This window comes from Bos indicus, chromosome 23 (genome assembly GCF_029378745.1).
Source record: "Bos indicus isolate NIAB-ARS_2022 breed Sahiwal x Tharparkar chromosome 23, NIAB-ARS_B.indTharparkar_mat_pri_1.0, whole genome shotgun sequence".
Taxonomy (NCBI): domain Eukaryota; kingdom Metazoa; phylum Chordata; class Mammalia; order Artiodactyla; family Bovidae; genus Bos; species Bos indicus.
Genome location: NC_091782.1, coordinates 18,155,209 through 18,177,227, shown reverse-complemented (window position 1 = coordinate 18,177,227; position 22,019 = coordinate 18,155,209). Strand labels below are relative to the sequence as shown.

The following is a 22,019-nucleotide window of genomic DNA, read 5'->3' as shown; positions in this document are numbered from 1 at the left end:
GGATCTTTCCAAGCCAGGGATCGCACCTGCGTCTCTTATGTCTCCCGCACTGGCAGGCAGCAATGAGCCACGGGTGTCACTTCTCTCCCTTTACCATGTGTGATATTAGCAGAGAAGCACCCACGTTTTCAGACGCCTGATCCAATCAATGTCTTTCCATCATTCTGATTGGTCACAGCGGACTACAGATACCAGCAAAGTGAATCCTCTCTCCTCTCCGAAGCCCTCCCACTCCCCCATTTGCTTCTGCGTGGTGAACTCACCTTCCTAAACACTCTGGAACGTTCTTCCATCTATTGCACCCTTGACCAAGTGTTGTCTCTCATACTTCATCTGATTTTCATCATCTTGTCTCCTTCCTGCCTCCTACCCAACCTGAGACACCTCCATAGAAGATACCCTGAAACTGAATTGAGCCCATCCTAAGTCCCTCAGCATTAACACCAACCTCTTTTTTATCACCACACCTCCACTTTATCTTGTTTTTAATATTTATTTATTTGGATGCGCCAGGTCTTAGCTGCGGGATCTTTAGTTGTGGCATTCAAACTCTTAGTTGCAGCATGTGGGATCTAGTTCCCTAACCAGGGCCCCCAGCATCGGGAGTGCAGAGTCATAGCCACTGGACCACCACCAGGGAAGTCCCCCCACCTCCACTTTAGACTGACAAATTCTCCTTGTGGCTATGCACTGGTTCTCAAACTTGAGTTTAGGTAAGAATCTCCTGGAAAGCTTTTAAAATGCAATTTCCTTTTGAGACTTGAGCTATGTGACTGGACTGGTCATTCAAAAAACACAATGTAGGGGACATCCCTGTTCCCTGAAGGCCCAGTGGTTAAGACCCTGTGCTTCCAATGCAGGGGGGCATGGGTTCGATCCCTAGTCAGGGAATTAGGATCCCATATGTTGCTCAGTGTGGCCAAAAGATTTTTTTTTTTAATGTAATCTAACAAATGAGAAAGTAAACTACATGTTCTGGCTCCCCCACCACAACGATTCTGATGGGCAAACCTGCAGTAAGGCTCAGGCAACTCAAATTTTAAGCAGTACCTCTGGTTACCTGCCCTCCCACTATATTCCCCGATGGACTCTGGACTGCATTTTTGAGAAACACACACAAATGCCCATCTTCTTAACATGTGATTCCCAATCCCTACCCCCATGACTCAGGACCCAGTTATCATAAGTTACCTACACACCTAAGCCAGCAGGTGCATGTCCGGTGCATTAGGGTCTAAGCTTCTGGCAGGAGACCTGGAGTCTGCAGGTTGCAGACCTGGGACCTGGGAGACTGTGTCCCACTCACCTGTGCGTTCACTCGGAGTTAATGCACACAGGGACACGAGAGCTCGGGGACTCCAAACCGAGCTGCAAGAGGGGAGAAGGCACCCGCATAGGTTAGCCCTTTGGACAGGGCCTCCTCCCTGCCCCACAGCTGCCCCACAGTGTAGCATTACTGGGAGGGAAATGGCCTGAACTCCGAGAAGAAAAGAGGATGGAAAAAGTGACATACTACAGAGGGCTTCCTCAAACCACTGATTAGCTGGAGCAGCGCCTGCGCCAGCCAGCTCCACCAAAGTGCCAGGGGGCTCGGCAGGGCTGACTGAGCATTGAGCTGTGAACTCAGAGAAGCCCAAGGCAGGACCTGCCCCCAGCCACCATGGCAGAAGCCCCACACCCTCGGGACAAAGGACCAGACAGCTGGGGGGCAGGGAGTGGCACAGGACTCAAGGAGGGAGAGAGACAAACCGGCAGCTTGTGGGCGAGGCCAGCGCCTGCGCCCGCGGCCCCACCACGTGGCTCCGCCAGGGCCACAGAGCAGAGAGGTATGTACTGAGGTTAGGGAGAGCTGAGGGAGGCTCAGGGACACAGGCCAAGGATACCCAACCCGGTTTAATGACCCTTTCTTCCATCAGGGACTCACCAAAGACTGAAGCCCTGGCCCCACACTGCTCTTGGCTCAAATGTTAGAGTCTGAACTGGCCACTCTCCTTCACAGAAGCTGCCACTGGCTTAAACACACACACAACGCACCCAAACCCGCCTCACTCCAAAATATGAAATCCTCCAAAACTTTTAACAACTACGACTGTTACAGCCTAGCAGAGACACTGCCTCCCTTTGTGAACCAAACATGTTCCTGAAAAGTCCTCTACAGACCAAACTCCTGACGAACAAATCCGATTTCTCCACCGGCTCTTGTTGTAAAATGTTACACATGCTCCTCTAGGAAAAACTGAGGCTCCCCAAGGAACTGAACTTCACACTTAGTGTTGCAAACCCTCTGGAGTCACACCTTTAATGGACAAACGTCCTGGGAAAACCTAATTCAAACTCAGCCCAAAGGGAGGTCATTCTTAAGTGTACATACCACGCTGGAGAGTGTTCACATGAACTAAAAGTTACTTAAGGTCAGTCTTTAAATACCGTGCAAGATCTGGGGCCCATGCTTTGTACTGTTGCAACAGGAAGGCTCTGTCCCTTGAGTCTCTATGCAAGGAGGGACGCTGAGAGTAGACTCCTAGAACCTTCGGTGTGGTCACCTGGGAGCTTGTTAAAATGCAGACTGAGGGCTTCCTTGTGGTCCAGTGGCTAAGACTCCATGCTCCCAACGCAGGGGGCCCGGGTTCCATCCCTGGGCAGGGAACGAGATCCCACGTGCTGCAACTAAAGGAAAGGCTTTGCTGCAAAGGAAAGGCCCCACACATCACAATGAAAGTCGAAGAGTGGCCACAACTGACAGCTTGGCCCCGGTGAATATAAAATAAATTTTTTTTAAAACAGAGAATGCTAATGCCACTTCTCTGGGGACCTTGTTTCGAGTGGCAAAGGTATAGGTAACCCAAGCCCCCACCAAGCTCACAGTGGTTGAGCTGTGGCCTTTCCAAGGCAGGTCAGTTTCCTACGTAGAGATGGATGCCCAAACCCAGAACTCCTGGAGAAAAATCCTGCCATCAAAACTCAGAAAACTGCCACAAAGAACAGACAGCTCAGGATAGGGAGGAAGATCTGTCAGGTGTCTTAGCTGGGTCACAGTAGAGCAGGCAACCCCAATCCAAAGCGGGGAAAAGGCACAAAGACCACCCCCCAACACACAGCCTAGCAGGAAATGGGGCTTCTTACCTCTGCCAATGGTCACTCTGCCCTGTACCCAAAAGCTTCATTCACTTTTTAATAAACCTAGATAAGAGTCTATTATAAATAAGATACGGTAATGAATTCTACAGTAAGTAAATCCCTTCAGTATGTTAAAAACCCAAGGGGGGGCAAAAATATGGAAGACGGCTTAAAGGTCCAGAGGTTCTCCAAGCATTCACCTTCTAGCAGGAGAGATGGGGGACAGCTTCGGGGAGGAAGTGGAGGTGGGGACGGGCACATACCAGATGGGCCAGAGAGGAGAGCAAGGTCTGCGAACCCCCGGGTGTTTTCGGGGATGGGAAAGAGACTAGCTGGGTTGAAACGGAGAGTAAGTGGAAAATGTTTATTGTTGGGGGTGACTGTAAAGCTGGAAAGGTATGCTGGCAGCACACCACAGGAGAGGGAAGCACAAGAAAGGGGCCCTTTATATACTTCATTACATTTAATCCTCAGCACAACTCCAGGAAGTAAGTCCCTTCAGAGAGGAGGCAAACTGTGAGGTCAAGAAGCCTGCCAGGGCCACAGGGCCTGTCAAAGGATCCGAGCTGCCGTACTGCCAAACACTTCATCCCCACGGCCTGGGCCCTCTCCACCACTCAACCCTGCTCTGAATGCCAGGAGTCTGACTAGATCCTTTGGCAAGGATGGGCAGAGATTACCCGTGCCCGCCCGCCATACATCCCAACATCTGAGAAAAGCCCGTCACTGATAAATGGCCTGAATTACAGGCTGCATAATCTCAGGACGGAACAACTCAATCTCTCCAAAGAAACAAGAGCCTGGAGGAAAGAACCCAGAGACCAGGGTGGGAACAGGGATGGGTAATGACCGCAACCGACCATTCCGATGGTGGGGAGAAGCAGCCCAGGTTTCAAACATCAAGCCCTTTCCTCCTCCTCCTCCACCATATTTATCACAATGGGGATCTCAAAGTTCAGAAAGCTCCTCAGCCCTTTACAGCATAATTACCCAAACTTCAAAATGGCCTAATCCACAAACCTAGCCAACCTAGGTCCCTTACTCTTACTTTATTAACAGTGGGGTCTCACTACCTCTCCAGCTAATTACACAATTTAACAATGAGATAGAAAAACCTACTGTAATCTATTTTTAAAAAAATCGTTGCCCCCTGAAGTCATGCTGTCCAGGGGTAGGTTAAGCCCCCTGGGTTTCACCAGAAGACAGACAGCAGGCGCCTCAGCCTCGGCAGAAACTGTTTACAACACACGGGCAGGTTCCACACCAAGACACATTTGGTGGAATTGATTTAAGGCTCTCATTAAAATGTTCCTTTGTTGAGCATAAGACATCTCCCCACCCCCAGAGGAGATTCCAGACCTCCAGTCCCCAGCCCGAAGCCTGCCCTAACTCCCCGCCCCCCGACCAGGACCCTTCCCTCCGTTAAACACCAGTCAGCGGATTAACATTGATTAACATCAGGGTTGTCTTCTCACGGAAGGAATTTAGCTTTCGTTGAATGTGAGCCCTGTCTCCACCAGAATCTCCCCCAGAACTCTAGAAACTTCAGCAGTGGAGGCAGCCCTATCTGGCACCCCACACACTGAAACCCCAACAGCCTAGGAAGACCTAGGAAGCCTGTGAGCTCCGGCTGCCAGCCCATATGGCTGGGCAGCCCCCCTCCCATACTGGTTGTGCAAAAACTTCCCTACTTCCTCTGGGAGCAGATGTGGGTTCTGCCATGAGCATGACCACCCCACACGGCAGAAGGAACACAGGGCAGCAGAAGGAACACAGGACGGCTCAGGGAACACCTCCTACTAACTCAGGGAACTTGTTCTTACCTCTCCTTTTACAACCAGGGGTGGGGGAGATGTTAAGTCCATCAACACTAAGCCCCCTCAACAGCTGGCAGGCCAGGGAGACCTCAGAAAAGGCAATTCTTTACCCACCCACCCCCCACCTCCAGCCTCCCAGTGGCCACTCTTCAAAGGAGGAGGAAAGTGATAAGCTAGGACCAGGTCTCCTGGACACAGTCTCCCCAGAGAGGGCTGCTGCGAGGATCATCGCCAAGGATTTTGGGTTTTGTAAGGGGGGACCAGACGGGGCGGGGAGGCATACTTCCAGTCCAGAGTGTTTGGGGGTGTGCGGGTAGCTTGGCGCTTTGCTCCGAAGCACTTCAACACCTCAGTGAGGACTCTCAGGTGTGACCAAGTCAGGAAATAAAGGCGGGGGTGGGGACGGGCGAGAAGCGGGTCGGGTCCAGTCGGCCCTAGAGATAGCGGCCACACCCTCATCAAAAGCCTGAGGCCCTACAAGAAGCCAGAATGAACTCTTTTTTTGCCTTTCTGCCTGTAGAAAGAAAGTTTCTTTCCTTGCTGGGGAGAGAGAGAATGAGAATTCAGGAAAGAGACAGAACCAACCCCGTCCGCACCTTTGCAGGCCGGCCATGCCCGATTTTGGCAGCGGCCTTCACACATTAGTCACCGCGACAGCCCGGGACTCTCAGCTCCTAGATCCGACTCCGGTCGGGAGTGGGCTCAGGGCTCGGGCCAGGGAGCTGGAGATGGGACGGCCCCTCACTCTTCCCCTTCTTCCGCCCTCGCCATCGGGGCGGTCCGGGATCCAGCCTCACCCAGGAACTTGGAGGAGGGAAGCCGGGAGCGTCGGGCCGGCGTAGGTAACAAAGCTCCGTGCGCCCCGCGCACCGCAGGTCGGTCCCGCATCCGACCCCGGGCCGGCCTCCCTCACCTAGGCTCAGCCTGCCAGGGAGACCCCGCCTCCCCCACCGCCAACCACCGCGCTGCACCCCCTAACTGGGAGGTAGTCGTTTCTCTCCCGCAGAGAAACGAGACACTGGAGCCCGGGAAGTCGGCAACTCCCGGCAGTTCCCGAGCAAACTCTCGGCTCAGGCCGGGAAAACTCTGGGGAGGCTAGAGACGCGTCCTCGCGGGCGCGGGGCGAGAGGGGCCCCGGCCGAGTGCGCGGGGGCTTCGCCACCTCCCGGCGGCCAGGACCTCTCCCCGCAACCCCAGCGAGCCCCTGACCCACGCACGGTGTCTGCCCCGCCCCAGCCCACCTCCCCGGTGCCCTCTTCGGCCCTCGGGGCTCCCGGGGTTCCCCAGCTCGCCGGGACTCACCGCCCAGCAGCGGCAGCAGCAAGACGCTGAGCAGAGGCAGCCGGCAGGGGCTGCTCGGGGCTCCGCGCGCGGTTCCCATCGCGGTGGGATCGGGGAAGGGAGCGCGCGGGAGCACGGCGGGCTCGCGGTCAGCGATCCCCTGCGGGCCCAGGAGGCCGAGCGCACCGGAGCGCGGGCGCCGCTGCAGCAGCCACAGCCGGAGCCCGAGCCCGAGCCCGAGGCGTCCTGAGCTAGAGCCGCGCGCGCCCCGTACCTCCGAGTCCTAGCGCGCCGCCGCCGCCGCCAAGCCCCGCCCCATGACGCCCCCTCCTCGCCTGGGCGCCGCGCGGCGCCCCGCCCCCTCGACGCCCCCTCCCCGCCGTGGTGGGGAGGAGCTCGTAGTTGGGGGAGGGGTCTGGAGATGAAGAATGGATGGAGTCGAGGAGACCCGGGGGAGTGTGGGGACCTGAGCGAGGTCGGAGAGCGGACGCTGCGCCTACCACCTCGTGTGCAGGCACTCAGGGGACCTAAAGGGACTTTTGTGATTCCTTGGCTCCTGGGGAAGATGGTTGGTTCTAGGCTTTCCTGAGGGCTCTGGCCAATAGTTCCCCCAAATTCTCTGGTGGGAGGGGAAAGGGTGGGCTCTGGCTCACTTTGCAGCAACCTGATATCTGGAGGAAGATCTAGAACAGAATGGTGTCCTTGGTGTCCCCAAGCAAGGTAAACTGGAGCTACCGTGGAGCCCCAGGAGAGAGGTAGCCTGGGGTCCAGTGCATGATGAGGGTCTGGTTTGGCTCTGGACCAATCGGAACCCAAAGGTAGAGAGAAACTGGGCTCTCTGAACGGCGGACTGAAGGCTGTTAAACTGACAAATTCATCCCAAGTCCATCTCCAGCGGTCTGGGCCATGTCAAGGCATGGCCAAGTCTCCAGCTGTGGGGAGGCCCAGTACCGCCCTTGTTCCAGGCACCCCCCACCCCCCAGCGCCACCACCCCCACATTCTTTCTTTGTTGTGAAAGCAGCAAGGGGTGTAGGAGGCGGGTCAGGAGGAGTCAAGCTTTAGAAGATGGGCCCCAGCTGCTGCTGGGCCTCCAGGATCTGCTGAGAGGGGATGGATAGTAAGTGCCTCATCCCCCTCTGGCTCCGGAGGGCCCCCCAGGCCTTCTTAGACCTCCCTTCCCCCAAGCAGCTGGGAGGAGGAGGGGCCGCCACAGAGGGCCTCACAGGCCGGGAGCAGTGGCGCCAGGACTCCAGGGTCCTGCCACATGGCCGCCACATGTCCCTGACAAGCCAGTCCACAGCACCTTCTCCTTGGGTTGTGGGCCTCCCCCTTCCCCCATATGCCTTCCTGCAGGCCCTGCTGGAGAGGATACAAACAGGGTAAGGAAGAGAGGAGAGACCCAAGAAGCAACATTCCTCCTGTTGCCCCATCCATCACTACCCTGCTCCCTTCTGTGAAGGGCCCCGACGCAACCCTTGCTTCCTGCCCTCTCCATCAGGACTCAAGTGGCTCAGTGGTTACCTGATTCTTTTATTTAAGAAAAGTGAAATACATGGACCTGAAGTGAGGCAGCAGAGGGAACAAGAGAGGCCAGGGCAAGGCAGGTTGGCTGGCCAGCCCCAAGCCCTCTGACAGAAAAGCCAGCAGCAGGCTGCATCTCAGAGATGCGTACCTGCTTGTTACCCACTTTGGGGGCCCCAGTAGTAGAGCTAGCTACTCTAGAGGACCACAGGGTGGGGGGAGGATGTCCTGAGGGTCCTTCCTGAAGGGGATTCCTGAGGAGGGGGCTGAGACCCTAAGGGCAGCAGCAATCTTCTGGTTAACTGCTCCCCCTTCACTGTCCCACCTTGGGGCTGGAAGAGCCAGGAGCAACAGGGAATGCTGTGAGGGCTGTGGGGGGACCCAGCAGACGTGGGGCGTGAGTTGAATGTCAGCTACTTGAAGAGAGGTCCATACTGCTGGCACTGAGGCCCCGGGAGACCTGAAACAGACACCACCAAGCCATCAGCCCACAGACCCCAGCTTCCCAAAGACTGTCCCCTGGAGTCTGTCCATCTCACGGCTACGGTCTCTCTCAGGACCCAGGATGGAAACTGGAACCTCAACCTCAAGCTCTAGGACTTGTGCTGCCTTTGCTAGGACTTCCCAGAAGGCCAAGATCTGGTGGAGAATATACCTGGAAGAACCACATGAATACGGGGATATACTTTGAATGTGCTGATACAGGTGGTCATTTCCCATTAAAATATCATTGCTGTGTTTTCTCAAATGGAGATGAGGTAATACTTTTTTTTTTCCCCTTTTCCCTTCTCATCTACTGCTGACTCTGCAGGGTGAGGAGTATGGTGGCTATAGGGGGAGAGAATTAGTGTTCCCGAATCATTCCCCGTGTGCGTGCATGCTCAGTCGTTCAGTTGTGTCTGACTCTTTGCAACCCCCTGGACTGTAGCCTACCAGGGCTCCTCTGTCCATGGAATTTTCCAGGCAAGAATACTGGAGTGGCTTGCCATTTCCTCCTCCAGGGGACCTTCCTGACCCAAGGATCGAACCCACATTTCCTGTGGCTCCGGAATTGCAGGTGGATTCTTTACCACTGAAGCCCCAAATCATTCCTTAATTATTCATAATTCTAAAGTACCCGTTAAGAGAACATCAATTCCTGTTCCCCTCCTGATTAATTTATTTCTGCTATCTCTGGCCCAAAAGTGTCCCTTGGGGGTCACCACCCCCAACAAGTTGTCTGCCTGATTCCTATCTGCCCACCTCCAATCCCCTGACAGAGATTTCATCCCAGGTGACTCCCCCCCTTCCCACTGGGTTTGTCCCTTCTTTCTCACCCACAGTGCACTGAATGAGCACTGCTCTCACCTGGAGGGGCGCTGCACTGGGTTGGTTCAGATAGTTCAAGGAGGCTGCACGCTTCATGTTGCTGCTACAAAGGAAAAGAAAGAACTGAGGCCTCTTCTCTTCCCATGGGTGACCCTAAAGCTTGGGACACTTGGGCACCACCACACATACTCATGTCATTGCCTCCTCACCATCTGACCTCCCCACCCAACACACACACACACACACACACACACACACACTAGTCTTCCTCAGTCACCAGCATCTGCTTAGGTATTGTCCCCGCACCGGGGCACTATTTTTCCCACCCTCTCTCCATGGCCATCCTACTGACCTCCTCCCTGTTTCTTTCCCAAGACACTTCTCCAGAGCCCTGCCTACTTTGCCGTATCTCAGTCTCAGTGCATACCTGGAAGGCCGGGGCTCGGACCCCTGGAGCTTCCTCACCAGGAGTTCGCTGCTTCTACGAAGCACATCTCGGATCTTGCCCAGAGAGCCGCTCCTCTGCAGCGCCCCACTGCCATCCTGGCAGAGAGGGATGGGGAACAGAGGCTAAGGGATCCCAGGGAGATTGAGCTCTGAGTCTATTCCTGCCTTTGATTCCGGACACCTGCCCCTTCCCCAGAAGCCCAGCCTTGTCAACAGCTGGCTTGCAGAGAGGCCCCCGCGAGGGATAGGCTAACTGGACTGGGATGAGGACAAGGTGCCCTCCTATCCTGTGGGCTCAGAGCCTGTCGTCACCACCAGCAGGAGAAGCAGGAGAGTTCAAGGGGCGATGATCAGACTTACCCCTGACCACTCCACCGCCACCGAGGCATCTTCACCTCCCTCGAATTTCACGCTGCCCCCCAGGCCCTCCTGGGAGGTCCTTCCACTGTCACCCTCCCCAAGCAGCTCGGCCACCTTGGTCTGGCTGATTGGGTCAGTGCCCTGGAAGGAAAGGAAGGAACTGGGACTTCCCACTTTTGAACTCCTCAGGGTGGGACTTTAAACTTTTTCTCACTACCAGCCACAACAAAGGAAAGAGTTTCCCTTGCGACTTCTGATTACACACATACTGGAAAGGAGACACTCACCTTTTCTATTTGCAATGTGTTAGAGACACACATCTATCTTTAGCCAAGGCCCACAATGAATTGATTTCAGGACCCAGTGAGTCAAGACCTGTGATTTGAGAAACTCTTGATTCAGAGCTTCCCTCAACTGCAGTCCCTTCACCCACGGCGCCCATGCCCCTCCTCACAAGATTCTTCACGTTGTCAAAAGGCGGTCTTTCCCTGTTAATAGTTCCATTTAGTGAAGTGAACCTTGAACTTGGAGTCCTAACCACAAAGGGCAGGTGAGGGGTAAGAACACACTTAAAAACAACCACAACCACAAGAGCGTCTCACCAGCTTCTCCGGTCTTCCTCCTCAGCCTGTCCTCTTACTCTTCAGAGACTCACACGCAGCCTCATTGGTCCCCGCTCCTGTCCCCAGGGCCCCACCTCTGGGCCTCCTTCCCCTCCTGGTCCCTGACCTGTTTCCGGGAGCGCAGGGCACATTCCTCCAGGGTCTCAGCTGCCTCCAGCTTTCCCTGGCGCCTGTACAGAGCTCCCAGGTTTCTCAAGGTCGTGTTCACTGTGGGGCTGCGGCAGGGGGTGACCAGGGAAGGAAGAGAAGATGGACTCAGGAAACAAGCAGGAGAGAGAGGAAGTAGAGCCAAGGCTGAGGGAAGGTCCCCGGGAAGCAGGGGAAGGGCCAGGAGGGGGGATCTGGGGCCAATAGAGGGCGTGAAGCCCACACGCCCAGCCCATGCCGGCTTCTCACCTGCTCACTTTGCAGGCCTTGTACCAGCCTCCATACTCAGCATAGGGTGTGCTGCCCTCACGGTGCCGGATCTGCAGGACAGAGCGGGAGGGAAAGCCAGAGGTGAATGTACAGAGATGCTGGGATACAAGCTGGCACAGGGATGGGGTACAGGCTGGGTGTGGGAAGGCGCCATGCAGCTAGGGCTGGTGCAGTAATAAGTCAGAGGCCCCGAAAGTCCCCGCCTCCCCAGCCTGGGCCCCTAACTCACTTTGCTCATTTCCTCCCGCTCCTCTGCATGCATCCAGATGGGCTTGTGGTCATCTGGGGGTGATACACGGGATGGGGTGGCGAGGTTAGAGAACAGAGCTGGACACTAAGCAGGGATCCAGGACCCAGAGGCCAATAGCATGGGACTACAGGGGTCTGGCTCCCCCTGGAACCACTGTGGTCAACCCTCCCCCCACCAACCTTTGGTCTGCATTTCCTTTCCTCCCTGCAGCGCCCCACCCAGGCCCTCACCACTCACCATCCACAGAGCCAAACTCCTGCACATGGGCACGCGTCAGGATCTCCTTGTAGAGAGTCTCAGCTTCAGCATATTTGCCTTGTTTCAGGTAACAGGAAGCCTGGGGGCGGGAAGGCAAAAACACAGGAACAAAAGGTGGAGACGAAGTCTCAGCCAGGCCTGGCATTTCCACTTCTTGGTCTCTTTATGACTTTCCCCAGAGATCTTCCTCAGCCCCTCCTTGTCCAGCTGCAGGGTCCAGGGTGTTCCCACTCCACTCCTGAGAGGCTACTGAACTTCTGCCTTCCCACAGGAAGGGACCAGACCCCTCAGTACCCACAGGCAGCCCCCGAGCTGGGCACAAAGGCGATGAGGCCGTGTACCAGACTGCACCCCTCCCCTCCTCCTACTGCGTCTGCCCCTCCCTCCCTCACCAGGTTGTTCTTGGTCCGGGCCACGTTAGGGTTGTCCGGCCCCAGCTGCCCCTCATAGATGGCCAGTGCCCGCCGGTAATAGCGTTCCACAGCCTCGTACTTGCCCTGGTTTTGGCACAACAGGGCCAGGTTGTTTAGCTGCTTTGCCACATCCGGGTGGTTGGTACCCAGGACCTGGAGTGGTGCAAAGGAGACACAGATGGTTGTGACTATGAGTGTGTGTGTGTGTGTGTGTGTGCGTGCGCGCGCACCCACACAGGGAGCAGGGGGTAGGGAATGAAGGAACAGGGAACAGGGAAAGATGGAGGGTGAGTCAAAAAGTGAAGGGAAAAGGGTAGATCAGAAGAGAGACGGGGGAGGAGGGGTCACCGCAACAGGGAAGGTCAGGCGAAGGGCACAGGCACCTTTTCTCGAATCTCCAGTGCCCGCTGGCACAGCGGCTCCGCCTCCTTATATTTGCCCCTCTTCCCATAGAGCACAGCCAGGTTGTTGAGTGTGGCCGCCACCTAGGAAGACAGGCCTGTCCCCATCAGACAAAGGCCCTGGAACAGCAAGGCCCCATGCTGCCCAGCTCGCAAATCGACTCTGCCACCCGAGCCACAGGTGAGTGGGGGGCGGGAAGTGCTGACCCCCAAGGCTCTGAGATTCCCCACGGGGGTGGTCTCACTCTCAAAGGAGATTTTTAGACATTTCTGGAGGCGGGGTTTCCTTTGGTTGCCATAAACTCTGTGGGCACTAATACCTTTGGGGGATCAAGTATGCTACAGATGTGGTGCCTGCACAGGACAGCTCAGGCAGCTTTTGATTGCCCTGCCAGACACTCAAACACTAAATATAAGCTTTGACACTTGGTGGGATATCAAGACAGGAGTTATGCTTCCTGAGACACATCATCCTTCCCTATCACATGTCATAACACAAGGAATTCTTTTCCAGCCAGCTCATTTTCAAAAATACCTTATGTCTCGTCTTCTTTCCTTTGACACACCTAGCGTTTGTTTTACATGCTGACCCTATTTAAAGTCATTTCTCTTTCTCTTGTCACAAAGAAACCTGGTCTATTATTACTTAATCCAACACTGGATTTTAATCTTATATATGCCAATGTTTCTGCTATGTCATTTTTAACTTTAAAAAATTTATTTATTGTTGATACTACTATTACTACTACTTTGGCTGCACCATGCAGCTTGTGTGATCTTAGTTCCCTGAACAAGGATTGAACCCAGGCCCTTGGCAGTGAAAGCACGGAGTCCTAACCGCTGGATCACCAGGGAACTCCTACTCTGTCCTTTTCCTAGTACATCAGCTCAGTTCAGTTCAGTTGCTCAGTCGTGTCCGACTCTTTGTGACCCCATGGACTGCAGCACGCCAGACTTCCTTGTCCATCACCAACTCCCAGAGCTTGCTCAAACTCACGTCTATCGAGTCGGTGATGCCATCCAACCATCTCATCCTCTGTCATCCCCTTCTTCTCTTGCCTTCAATCTTTCCCAGCATCAGGGTCTTTTCCAATGAGTCAGTTCTTCTCATAAGGTGGCCAAAGTATTGGAGTTTCAGCTTTAGCATCAGTCCTTTCAGTGAATATTCAGGACTGATTTCCCTTAGGATGGACTGGCTGAATCTCCTTGCAGTCCATGGGACTTTCAAGAGTCTTCTCCAACACCACAGTTCAAAAGCATCAATTCCTCAGCACTCAGTTTTCTTTATATTCCAACTCTCACATCCATACATGACCACTGGAAAAACCATAGCTTTGACTAGACGGACCTTTGTTGGCAAAGTAATGTCTATTTTTTAATATGCTGTCTAGGTTGGTCATAGCTTTTCTTCCAAGGAGCAAGCATCTTTTAATTTCGCGGCTGCAGTCACCATCTTCAGTGATTTTGCAGTCCAAGAAAATAAAGTCTCTCACTGTTTCCATTGTTTTCCCATCTATTTGCCATGAAGTGATGGGACCAGATGCCATGATCATCGTTTTTTGAATGTTGAGTTTTAACCCAGCTTTTTCACTCTCCTCTTTCACTTTCAAGAGGCTCTTTAGTTCTTCGCTTTCTGCCATAAGGGTGGTGTCATCTGCTATCTGAAGTTATTGATATTTCTCCCAGCAATCTTTTGATTTCAGCTTGTGCTTCATCCAGCCCAGCATTTTGTATGATGTACTCTGCATAGAAGTTAAATAAGCAGGGTGACAATATACAGCCTTGATGTACTCCTTTCCCAATTTGGAACCAGTCCATTGTTCCATGTCTGGTTCTAACTGTTGCTTCTTGACCTGCATACAGATTTCTCAGGAGGCAGGTAAGGTGGTCTGGTTTTCTCATCTCTTGAAGAATTTTCCACAGTTTGTTGTGATCCACACAGTCAAAAGCTTTGGCATAGTTAATAAAGTGGATGTTTTTCTGGAACTCTCTTGCTTTTTCTATGATCCAATGGATGTTGGTAATTTGATTTCTGGTTCCTCTGCCTTTTCTAAATCCAGCTTGAACATCTAGAAGTTCTCAGTTCAGGTACTGTTGAAGCCTGGCTTGGAGAATTTTGAGCATTAGTTTGCTAGCCTGTAAGATGAGAGCAGTTATGCAGTACTCTGAACATTCTTTGACATTGCCTTTCTTTGGGATTGGAAATGAAAACTGACCTTTTCCAGTCCTGCGGCCACTGTTGAGTTTTCCAAATGTGCTGGCATATTGAGTGCAGCACTTTAACAGCATCATCTTTTAGAATTTGAAATAGCTCAACTGGAATTTCATCACCTCCAATAGCTTTGTTCACAGTGATGCTTCCTAAGGCCCGCTTGACTTTGCATTCCTAGTACATACTTTTACATAAAAGACTTACTAGTTTTACTTCTTCTACATCTAAAGGGCTTCCCTTGTGGCTCAGCTGGTAAAGAATCTGTCTGCAATGCAGGAGACCTGGGATCGATCCCTGGGTTGGGAAGATCCCCAGGAGAAGGGAAAGGCTACCCACTCCAGTATTCTGGCCTGGAGAATCCCATGGACTGCATAGGCCATGGGGTCACAAAGAGTTGGACACGACTGAGCGACTTTCATATCTAAATTTTTTCATTCATTGTATATCAGACTACTGTGTCTTCTAACATTGCTGTACTCAACACAACTGTTACTATATTTTTGCTTTACTGTAAAGTATTATATATCTTATTATATTTTAGATAGTTTCTCTCATATTAATAGAGTATCATTCAACTTTTGAGGAAATTATACAGGTAGGTAGGTTACATTATATGAGTTAAATTTCAGGAAAATATTCATTATAAGAGGGAGTCATCACAGGGAACTCAGTTGTGTATTCTGTGATGACCTAAAGGGGTGGGAAGGAGGCTCAAGAGGAAGGGGGATATATGTATACATATGGCTGATTCATGCCTTTGTACAGCAGAAACTAACACAACACTGGAAAGCAATTATTTTGCCATTAAAATTTTTTTTAAAAAGAAGATATTGGGTCTGAGAGAGCTGAGAACCACTGCGATGAGTGGACAGTAGGAGAAAAGAGTCCCCACGCCTCGCTCCTGAGACCCCCGGGGAGTGGGCTGAGGGCAGCAGAGGGACAAGCGGAGGAAGCACAGGGCAAGGAGGGCAAGGAGTACTGACAGCGGGGTGGTCCCGGCCCAGGGTGCTCTCCCGGATGCTGAGGGCATCATTGAGCAGGAGCGCAGCTTCCTTGTACTTATTCTGGTCCCTGTAAGAGCACAGAAGTGACAAGGGGTTAGCCCAAACTCTGCCGCTGAGCCATCTCCGTACTTCCTTCCCTTCGGGACAGCTAAGGTACATTTAGGGGCTAGCCCCGCCATGAGGAGACAGGAAGCCTGGTGGGAGCAGTGAGAGGGGTTCACCCCACCCCCAGAGAGTGGCCATGCCCGGAGGAGGCCAAAGGCACAGGACACAAGAGACAGAGACAAAGACCCTCCCCAGAGGAGAGACAGGAGAAGCCAAAAGCCCGAGGGGTGAGGATTCTGAGGTCAAGGGCTCAGGTGTAAAAGCATGAGACAAGGAAGCCCCCTGGTGGGGGGGAGAAGAGGTGCCCTGTGGAGAGGAGGAATGAGAGCCAGAGGCGGGTCAAGGTGGAACGATGCCTGGAGGCAGGCTCCTGAGAGGACGCAGCACTCACCGATACACCAGAGCCAGGATGTTGAGCATGGTGGCCACGTCGGGGTGGCCGCGGCCAGACGTGCGCTCCAGGTCCTCCAGCGCCTGCTTGCAGAGCGGCACAGCCACCTCATAGCGACCCTGGGCTGCGTACTGGATCACCAGGTTGTGCAGTGTCCGCAGCCTCGCCGGGATCTCATAGCCACTGTGCTGGGCGCCCTGGCCACGGGACACTACCCCATCGCAGAAGACGACAGAGACTCCCTCAGATGACACCAGCTCTCCCTCCACTGTCCGCCCGCCCCTCCCCATTAAGGTCATTCTCCCTGCCTGTGACCAACCCCCACCAGGCTCCCTGCCGGCCAAGAGACCTGCCTCAATTTGCTACTCTTTTCTTTTCTTAAAATTTTATTGGCTCCACCACAGCTTGCAGGATCTTAGTTCCCCAGCCAGGGATCAAACCTGGGCCCACAGCAGTGAAAGCTCAGAGTCCTAGCCACTGGACCACTAGGGAAGTCCCTCAACTGCTACTGCTCTGCTCACCTCTTTGCCTCTGTGCCCATCACAATCCCATTTGTTCACTCACTCACTCATTCATTCAACAAACTACTCAATGGACTTCCCTGGTGGTACAGTGGATGAGAATCTGGCTGCCAGTGCAGGGGACACGTGTTCAGTCCCTGGTCTGGGGAGATTCCACATGCCACAGGGAAACTAAGTCCATGCCCCACAACAACTGAGCCCTGACTCTAAAGCCCGAGTGCTGCAACCACTGAAGACCATGTGCCTAAAGCCTGTGCCCCGCAGCAAGAGCAGCCACTGCAATGAGAAGTCCAAGCACTGCAACGAAGAGCAGCCCTGACTGGCCACAACTAAGGAAAGCCGGCGCACAAGGACAAAGACCCAGCGCAATTAAAAAAAAAACAACTACTCAGAAATCCTGAGGAAGGCTGGCACCAGGGATACAAAGGTAAGAAAGACCTGGTCTTTTCCCGTGAGGAGCTCATGCTCTTCACTCCAGGGGCACTCTCCCAGCCTTGAGTGAGCTCCTTACCGGCAAGACTCATGTCGTTCTCATCTTGGACTCCCTGGGGCCCGGCACAGTGCCTGGCATGGGCTACGTGCTTAATAAATGTTGACGAATAAGGGGGAAGCTGAGGTAATCAAAGTACTGGTCCCTAGCCCATCTCCAGAGGCAGTGCATAAGCCATTCCTGGATGGTGAGCATCCTGTGTTCACCAGCCCCATTGCTGCCCCCACTTCACCCTCCAACTCCAGAGGCAGACTCACAGCCATTGCTGGGGTCCTCTTCCTCCTCGTTGGGGAAGAGGTCATCCAGGGAATCCTTGGAGGCATCACCTTCCTTCTCCTCCTGGAAGGGAAGCAGCAGCATGTCTGAGATGAGATAGCCCTGGTAGCCTCTTCAAGCCCCCTCTAAACCGTGACATCATTGACAGGTGGGGTCTAGGACAAATTCCCTGTCGCTGTCCCTGCCCCTGGGAAGGCCAGCATCTGTTCTGCCAAGCCTAGGCCTCTCGTGTTCATAAAAAAACAAAGATGGGGGTTTCTCTGATAGTCCAGTGGTTAAGACTCTAAGTTTCCGCTGGAAGGGGCACAGGTTGATCCCCGGTTGGGGAACTAAAATCCTCAAGCCATGCAGTGCAGCCAAAAACAAAACAACAACAAAAAAAAACTCCAAAGAGATGCTTCAGCCAAAATCTCATGACTTTCCGTTCCTTCATATCCAGAGAGTTTCCTTCCTAAGTACCCTCACCCGCCATCTCTCTCTCCCTCGACTCTGGTAATTATAGTCCTGCATTGATCCCCATGTGTTTACGCTGATTACATGTCTGTCCGGTCTCCCCTGAGGGCAGGGGTGTGTCCTATCTTATTGACTCGTACCCAGAGTGTCTAGCTCTGCCTAGCGTCCATCATCTGCCATCGCTTGTTCTGGACGTAATGCCCAGTTCTGTCAACCTGCTATCATACCAGGCAAAAACGCTTCACCCCAACAAGCACTGTAGCCTTGTACAAACACTTCCAACTCTCCTTCCCAGCTTCACCAGGGTGACCCACTGTCAAATCATCCCTCTGTCCCTGGGTCAGGCCACCTTTCCAGCCCTGGTGCCTTACGACTCACTCACACACACACACACACACACACACACCTGGTCTAGAGAGCTCCCCCTTCTCCCTCATAGACCATCAAAATCCACCCCAATTCCTAATCCAGTTAAATAAAATAATCCAACCTAAATCTTACCCATCCCTTTACCCCGCCTCCTCTGTGAATCTTTCAATCCATCCCGGCCCCTACGAACCTATCTCCTTGGGACTCCTCCCACACTGCCTGAACCTCTCCTTCAGCACAGGGCACTGGCTGCTTTGGGTTGTCACATACATGTTCTCACACGTAAGCCTTGTTCCTACAGCTACATTATAAGCTCGAGAAGGCAGGAACTGTTTTGTAGCTTCTCAGATCTGACACATATCTTGCCTTGCCTAAGGCACAGAGAAATATAAATGCCTGCTGCGTGAAGGTTAAATTCCATACATTTCGAGAGCAAATTTTAGGACTTGCTCGACTGGGCTGTGTTTTCCCTACCTACAGCGCTTAGGATTCTAAATTGGAACTGTCCAAATGCCAAAAATCTATTATTATGGGAGCAGGAACTTTATCCTGTTCACTGTTGCACCCCAGCAGAGTGCGCCTGACACATAGCAGTCATTTAATCAAATTTTGACTGAACGAGTGACTGGTTTATCCCTTGCTGTCCTCTGGAGCTGGGGTCAGGACCTGAATCCTGCCAGGTCGGGGCAGGTCGGGCAGGGCTGCTGGTCCTCGAGAGGATGACGCAGCCACGGCCCTGTGCGTGTGGTGACGCCCAGCTGTCCTGCGCATGCTCACCGCAGCGTGCCCATCCTCGTCGTACTGCCGCAGCTGCCCCAGGAACTCCAGGTGCTTCTTCTCTTCCTCCAGCTGAGCCACGGCCTGTTCGCTGCGCTGGAGCCGCTGCTGGGTGCCGGCCAGCTCGTCCCGGAGCCACTGGTTCTCCTGGCAGAGCCGCCGGACCTGTGCCCGCAGCTTCTGTTTCTCCGACTCCACTGTGCTCAGGTGGTTGGCCAAAGCCAGCATCACCTAGGTGGGCACATCCTGTGAGCGCTGGGCTCCGGCTAGGAGAGTTGAGGGGTAGGCGGGAGGGGAGCCGGCAAGACCCGGAGGTAGGGTGGGGTAGTGATGAGTCTACCTTCCAAACATACCCTGAATCAAATTTCTCACCACTTCCAGGGCTAGCCTGGGCCAAGCCACTATCAATTCCCAGCTGGATTACGGTAATTGCCTCCTCACTGGTCTCCTTGTTTCTGCCCCTGTTCCCCTAGAGTCTGTTCTCAACCCTGCAGCCAGATGACAATCTTTTCAAAATGTTAGACCACGTTACTCCTCTGGTCAACACATTCCAATAGCTTCCATCTCACTCACAGTAAAGTCGAGTCCTTATGATGGCCTACAGTTCCACGTGATCTGTCCCCACCCCAACTGCCTCTTCAACTTCATTTTCTATTTTGCTTCCCTGTATTCACAGTCCAGCAGCCACGCGGGCCTTTCACTGAACTCACCGGTAAGGCTCCAGGTCGGGGCCTTTGCACGGTGCTTCGGATGTTCTTCCCCCATTTATTGTGTGACTCGTTCCTTCATCTTCAATTCTTTGCTCAAATGACACCTTTTCAGTGAGGCTCCTATTGGCCACCCTATCTAAAACTGCATCCTCTCCCCGTACACCCCAACCCCCTTCCTTGCTTGATTTTTATCCTTTTGTCCTTAACGATTATCACTCTGGCATACTGAATCATTTATTTATTTGTCTAAAGCCTGCCTCTCCCAGCTAGAATGTAAGCTCCAAGATGGCCAAGATTTATGGTTGTTCTTATTCAGTGATGTATCTGGACAGTAGTGTCTGGCACGTGGTAGAAACTTAATACATATTTATTGGGTGAATGAATCCAAGCGGCTAGGACAAGAGGATCCCAAACAACCCGAAAGCTCCAATCAGAAAACTGCTCCTCCATCTACCCAGGGCCACTTGGCACCACCTCCTCCTGCTCACCTGGGCCTCACTCAGCCCCAGCTCTATGTTTTCCATGGAACGGCGCAGCTGCCGGGCCTTCTCATGTACCAGGCCTTCTTCATGGCCACCCTGCTGCAGACACTCGATGGTCTGGGAGAGGCTTTGCAGCACAGCCTGGTGTTCACTGTGGAGAGCTTCCAGCCCCTGGCTCACCAGACGGGTGCTCCCCAGGATCTCCTCCTGGCTGAGCCGGTGCCCTGCAGGCTCATCCCGCTGTCCCAACACCAGGCCCGACATCCTGGCCGGGGGACCTTGCCTGGGCTACAGAGAAATAACAGAGCTCAGCTGGGATAAAGATTAGGAAAGAGTGGCTGTGCGCCTTGATTAGAGGGTGGTAGGGATCCAAGTGAAGGGACAAGAGACCATAGCAGGGGTGGGGGTAGCGGGACCCTGAAGTTTAATTGGAGGGAGAGTGGCCAGTGAGCAGACAGCCTGTAACACTAGACACAAAGCTAAGGTTGTGGGAAAGACAGAGGGAAAGGAATTGACTTGAAAGAAGAAAAACTGTAGAAAGAACAAAGGTGCAGAGAAGTAGCAGCAGGATTTAGAATTAACACAATTAAAAACAACAACAAAGGACCTGGAGAAGAGAGAGTTTGGGTTAGGAAAATGAATCAGGAGAGACAGCACCACAGACAACACGGAGGGTGTCTGATAGAGCTGCAGAGGCAATGGAGTTAAAGCAGGCAGCAGGTATGCAGAAAATACTGCAGTGTTTTCCAAAAAGGGGAAGGAATAAGTTTCAAAGTTAAATCAAGACAGCGAGGGAGACGAAAAAGAGAGGAGCTGCAGGACCCAGATGAGAGGGGCCTAGAGTCTCAAGGTGTTCAGGCTGAGTCACCCGCGGGGCTAAGCCCAGCATCTCCATGCCTGGTCAGCTCTGTTTCTTCCAGGCTGTCTTCCTACTTCCTCAAAAGGGCCTTGCTTCTCATCTTTGAAGTCTTCTTACCTGTGTAGAGCCCTTGGTTGTGGCGTTCAGGCAGGAGCCCGGAAGAAACTCTGTTCAAGCAGCCAGGGACCCAGAAGGATCTGCCCTGCCCAAAGTCCAGAAGTCCAGCGTTCCCACCCCTTCCCTCACCACTTCACAGCCACCCAGAGGACCTGGCATGGAGCCCCACCCAGGACAAGCGCCCTCCCTCCCTTGCCTACAGGTCTTCAAAGACGACCAACGTCCCTCCTCCTTCCCCAAGCCAACCTCCCACTCCAAGCCTGGGGAGCTATTTTCTCCCAAGAAGGGAGTGAGATTTAGTCTGAGACCTGCGGCAAGGGGCGTGTCTGGGAACGGGTGAGAAGGAAGACCTGGTCACTCCTAGCCCAGTCACTTCTATGGCTTTGTGCTATTATGACCACATACTAACAGACTCTGAAAGGAGTCACCTTAGGGTGACTCCCAGAAGCCCGATGATGCAGGGGAAAATGGCAGGTCCGTGAGCAGCTGCGGAATAGCAGGGAAACGCGGTGCTGGGAGTTGATCTCCCGGGCCTGGGACTGCGGTGGAGAAGTGTCCCAGGCTGTCGACCTGCCCTGAGGCCCAGGGTGGGGATAGACAGAAATGGGCCGGCAGAAGATGCGGGTGGGCGACCGAGGTCCACGCCGCGGGCAAAGACCTGGGGCCTGACAATCCCGAGGTTTCTGAGTCAGTCGGTAGACAGGGGGCGGGGCAGGCCGTCTGTCCGTCTGTCTGGATGCCGAGGGGCGGGAAGAATCGCGGGGGGCGGAGTTTTTGAGTCTGGAGTTCTGTGAGTTCAGTCCGAGGGGCTCATTTGTTCATCTCTCCGGGAATGCAGCAAAGAGGTAGCGGGACCTCAACTCTCAGCCCCAGAGGTACCCTCAAAGACTCACCCGCAGTCTGGTCTGGCTGCCGCTCCTGCCGGTACTGCCCCTTTAAATCTATCATGGCTGCCGCTCGAGGCAATTGTTTTGACGGCTCCGAGGGGCGGGACCTGTTCCTTAGTCACGCGACCCAAGAGTCGCTCCGGGATTGGCTA

At 53.6% G+C, this 22,019-nt stretch overlaps 2 protein-coding genes and 1 long non-coding RNA gene across 8 annotated transcripts in view; 1 reads left to right on the top strand and 2 right to left on the bottom strand.

The window, feature by feature from the left end:
• PTK7 (protein tyrosine kinase 7 (inactive)) overlaps positions 1–6,505 on the bottom strand; it is a 64,300-nt gene extending 57,795 nt beyond the window's left edge. Inside the window, exon 1 of the mRNA XM_019985565.2 lies at positions 6,237–6,505. Coding sequence (XP_019841124.2) covers positions 6,237–6,315 — 79 coding nt within the window. The 5' untranslated portion in view covers positions 6,316–6,505. The remainder of the gene's footprint in view (positions 1–6,236) is intronic.
• Positions 5,441–11,467, top strand: LOC139178954 (uncharacterized). The gene is made up of 3 exons (XR_011563388.1): positions 5,441–5,772; positions 8,295–10,973; positions 11,353–11,467. It is a non-coding gene; the product is annotated as an uncharacterized lncRNA (long non-coding RNA).
• On the bottom strand, positions 7,727–21,982 carry KLC4 (kinesin light chain 4). Of its 6 annotated transcripts, none has more exons than XM_070778011.1 (17): positions 21,874–21,937; positions 20,981–21,065; positions 20,011–20,292; positions 18,813–19,043; positions 17,195–17,276; positions 15,927–16,137; positions 15,410–15,497; positions 12,197–12,298; positions 11,793–11,966; positions 11,380–11,479; positions 11,122–11,174; positions 10,872–10,942; positions 10,582–10,690; positions 9,853–9,993; positions 9,473–9,588; positions 9,085–9,148; positions 7,727–8,197 (listed from the first exon to the last, which is right to left on the bottom strand). In XM_070778011.1, exons 3-17 carry the CDS (start codon positions 20,266–20,268, stop codon positions 8,147–8,149), a joined length of 1,851 nt encoding a protein of 616 aa, XP_070634112.1. In that variant the 5' UTR covers positions 20,269–20,292; positions 20,981–21,065; positions 21,874–21,937; the 3' UTR covers positions 7,727–8,146. The 6 variants fall into 6 exon arrangements, with proteins under 6 accessions (XP_070634112.1, XP_070634115.1, XP_070634114.1 ...); XM_070778014.1 differs by having other exon boundaries at positions 20,981–21,060; positions 21,874–21,891; XM_070778013.1 differs by lacking the exon at positions 20,981–21,065 and having other exon boundaries at positions 21,874–21,982.
• Positions 21,983–22,019: the final 37 nt, after the last annotated feature.

What these genes read in the sequence shown, in the direction of transcription:
- KLC4 (XM_070778013.1), bottom strand. Translation starts at nt 20,268, where the DNA reads ATGTCGGGCCTGGTGTTGGGACAGCGGGATGAGCCTGCAGGGCACCGG. An exon ending in TGGGGCTGAGTGAGGCCCAG is followed by an intron (nt 19,044 to 20,010) that starts GTGAGCAGGAGG and finishes GTGCCCACCTAG; the next exon opens with GTGATGCTGGCTTTGGCCAA. An exon ending in CACTGGAGATTCGAGAAAAG is followed by an intron (nt 11,967 to 12,196) that starts GTGCCTGTGCCC and finishes GCACCACTCCAG; the next exon opens with GTCCTGGGTACCAACCACCC.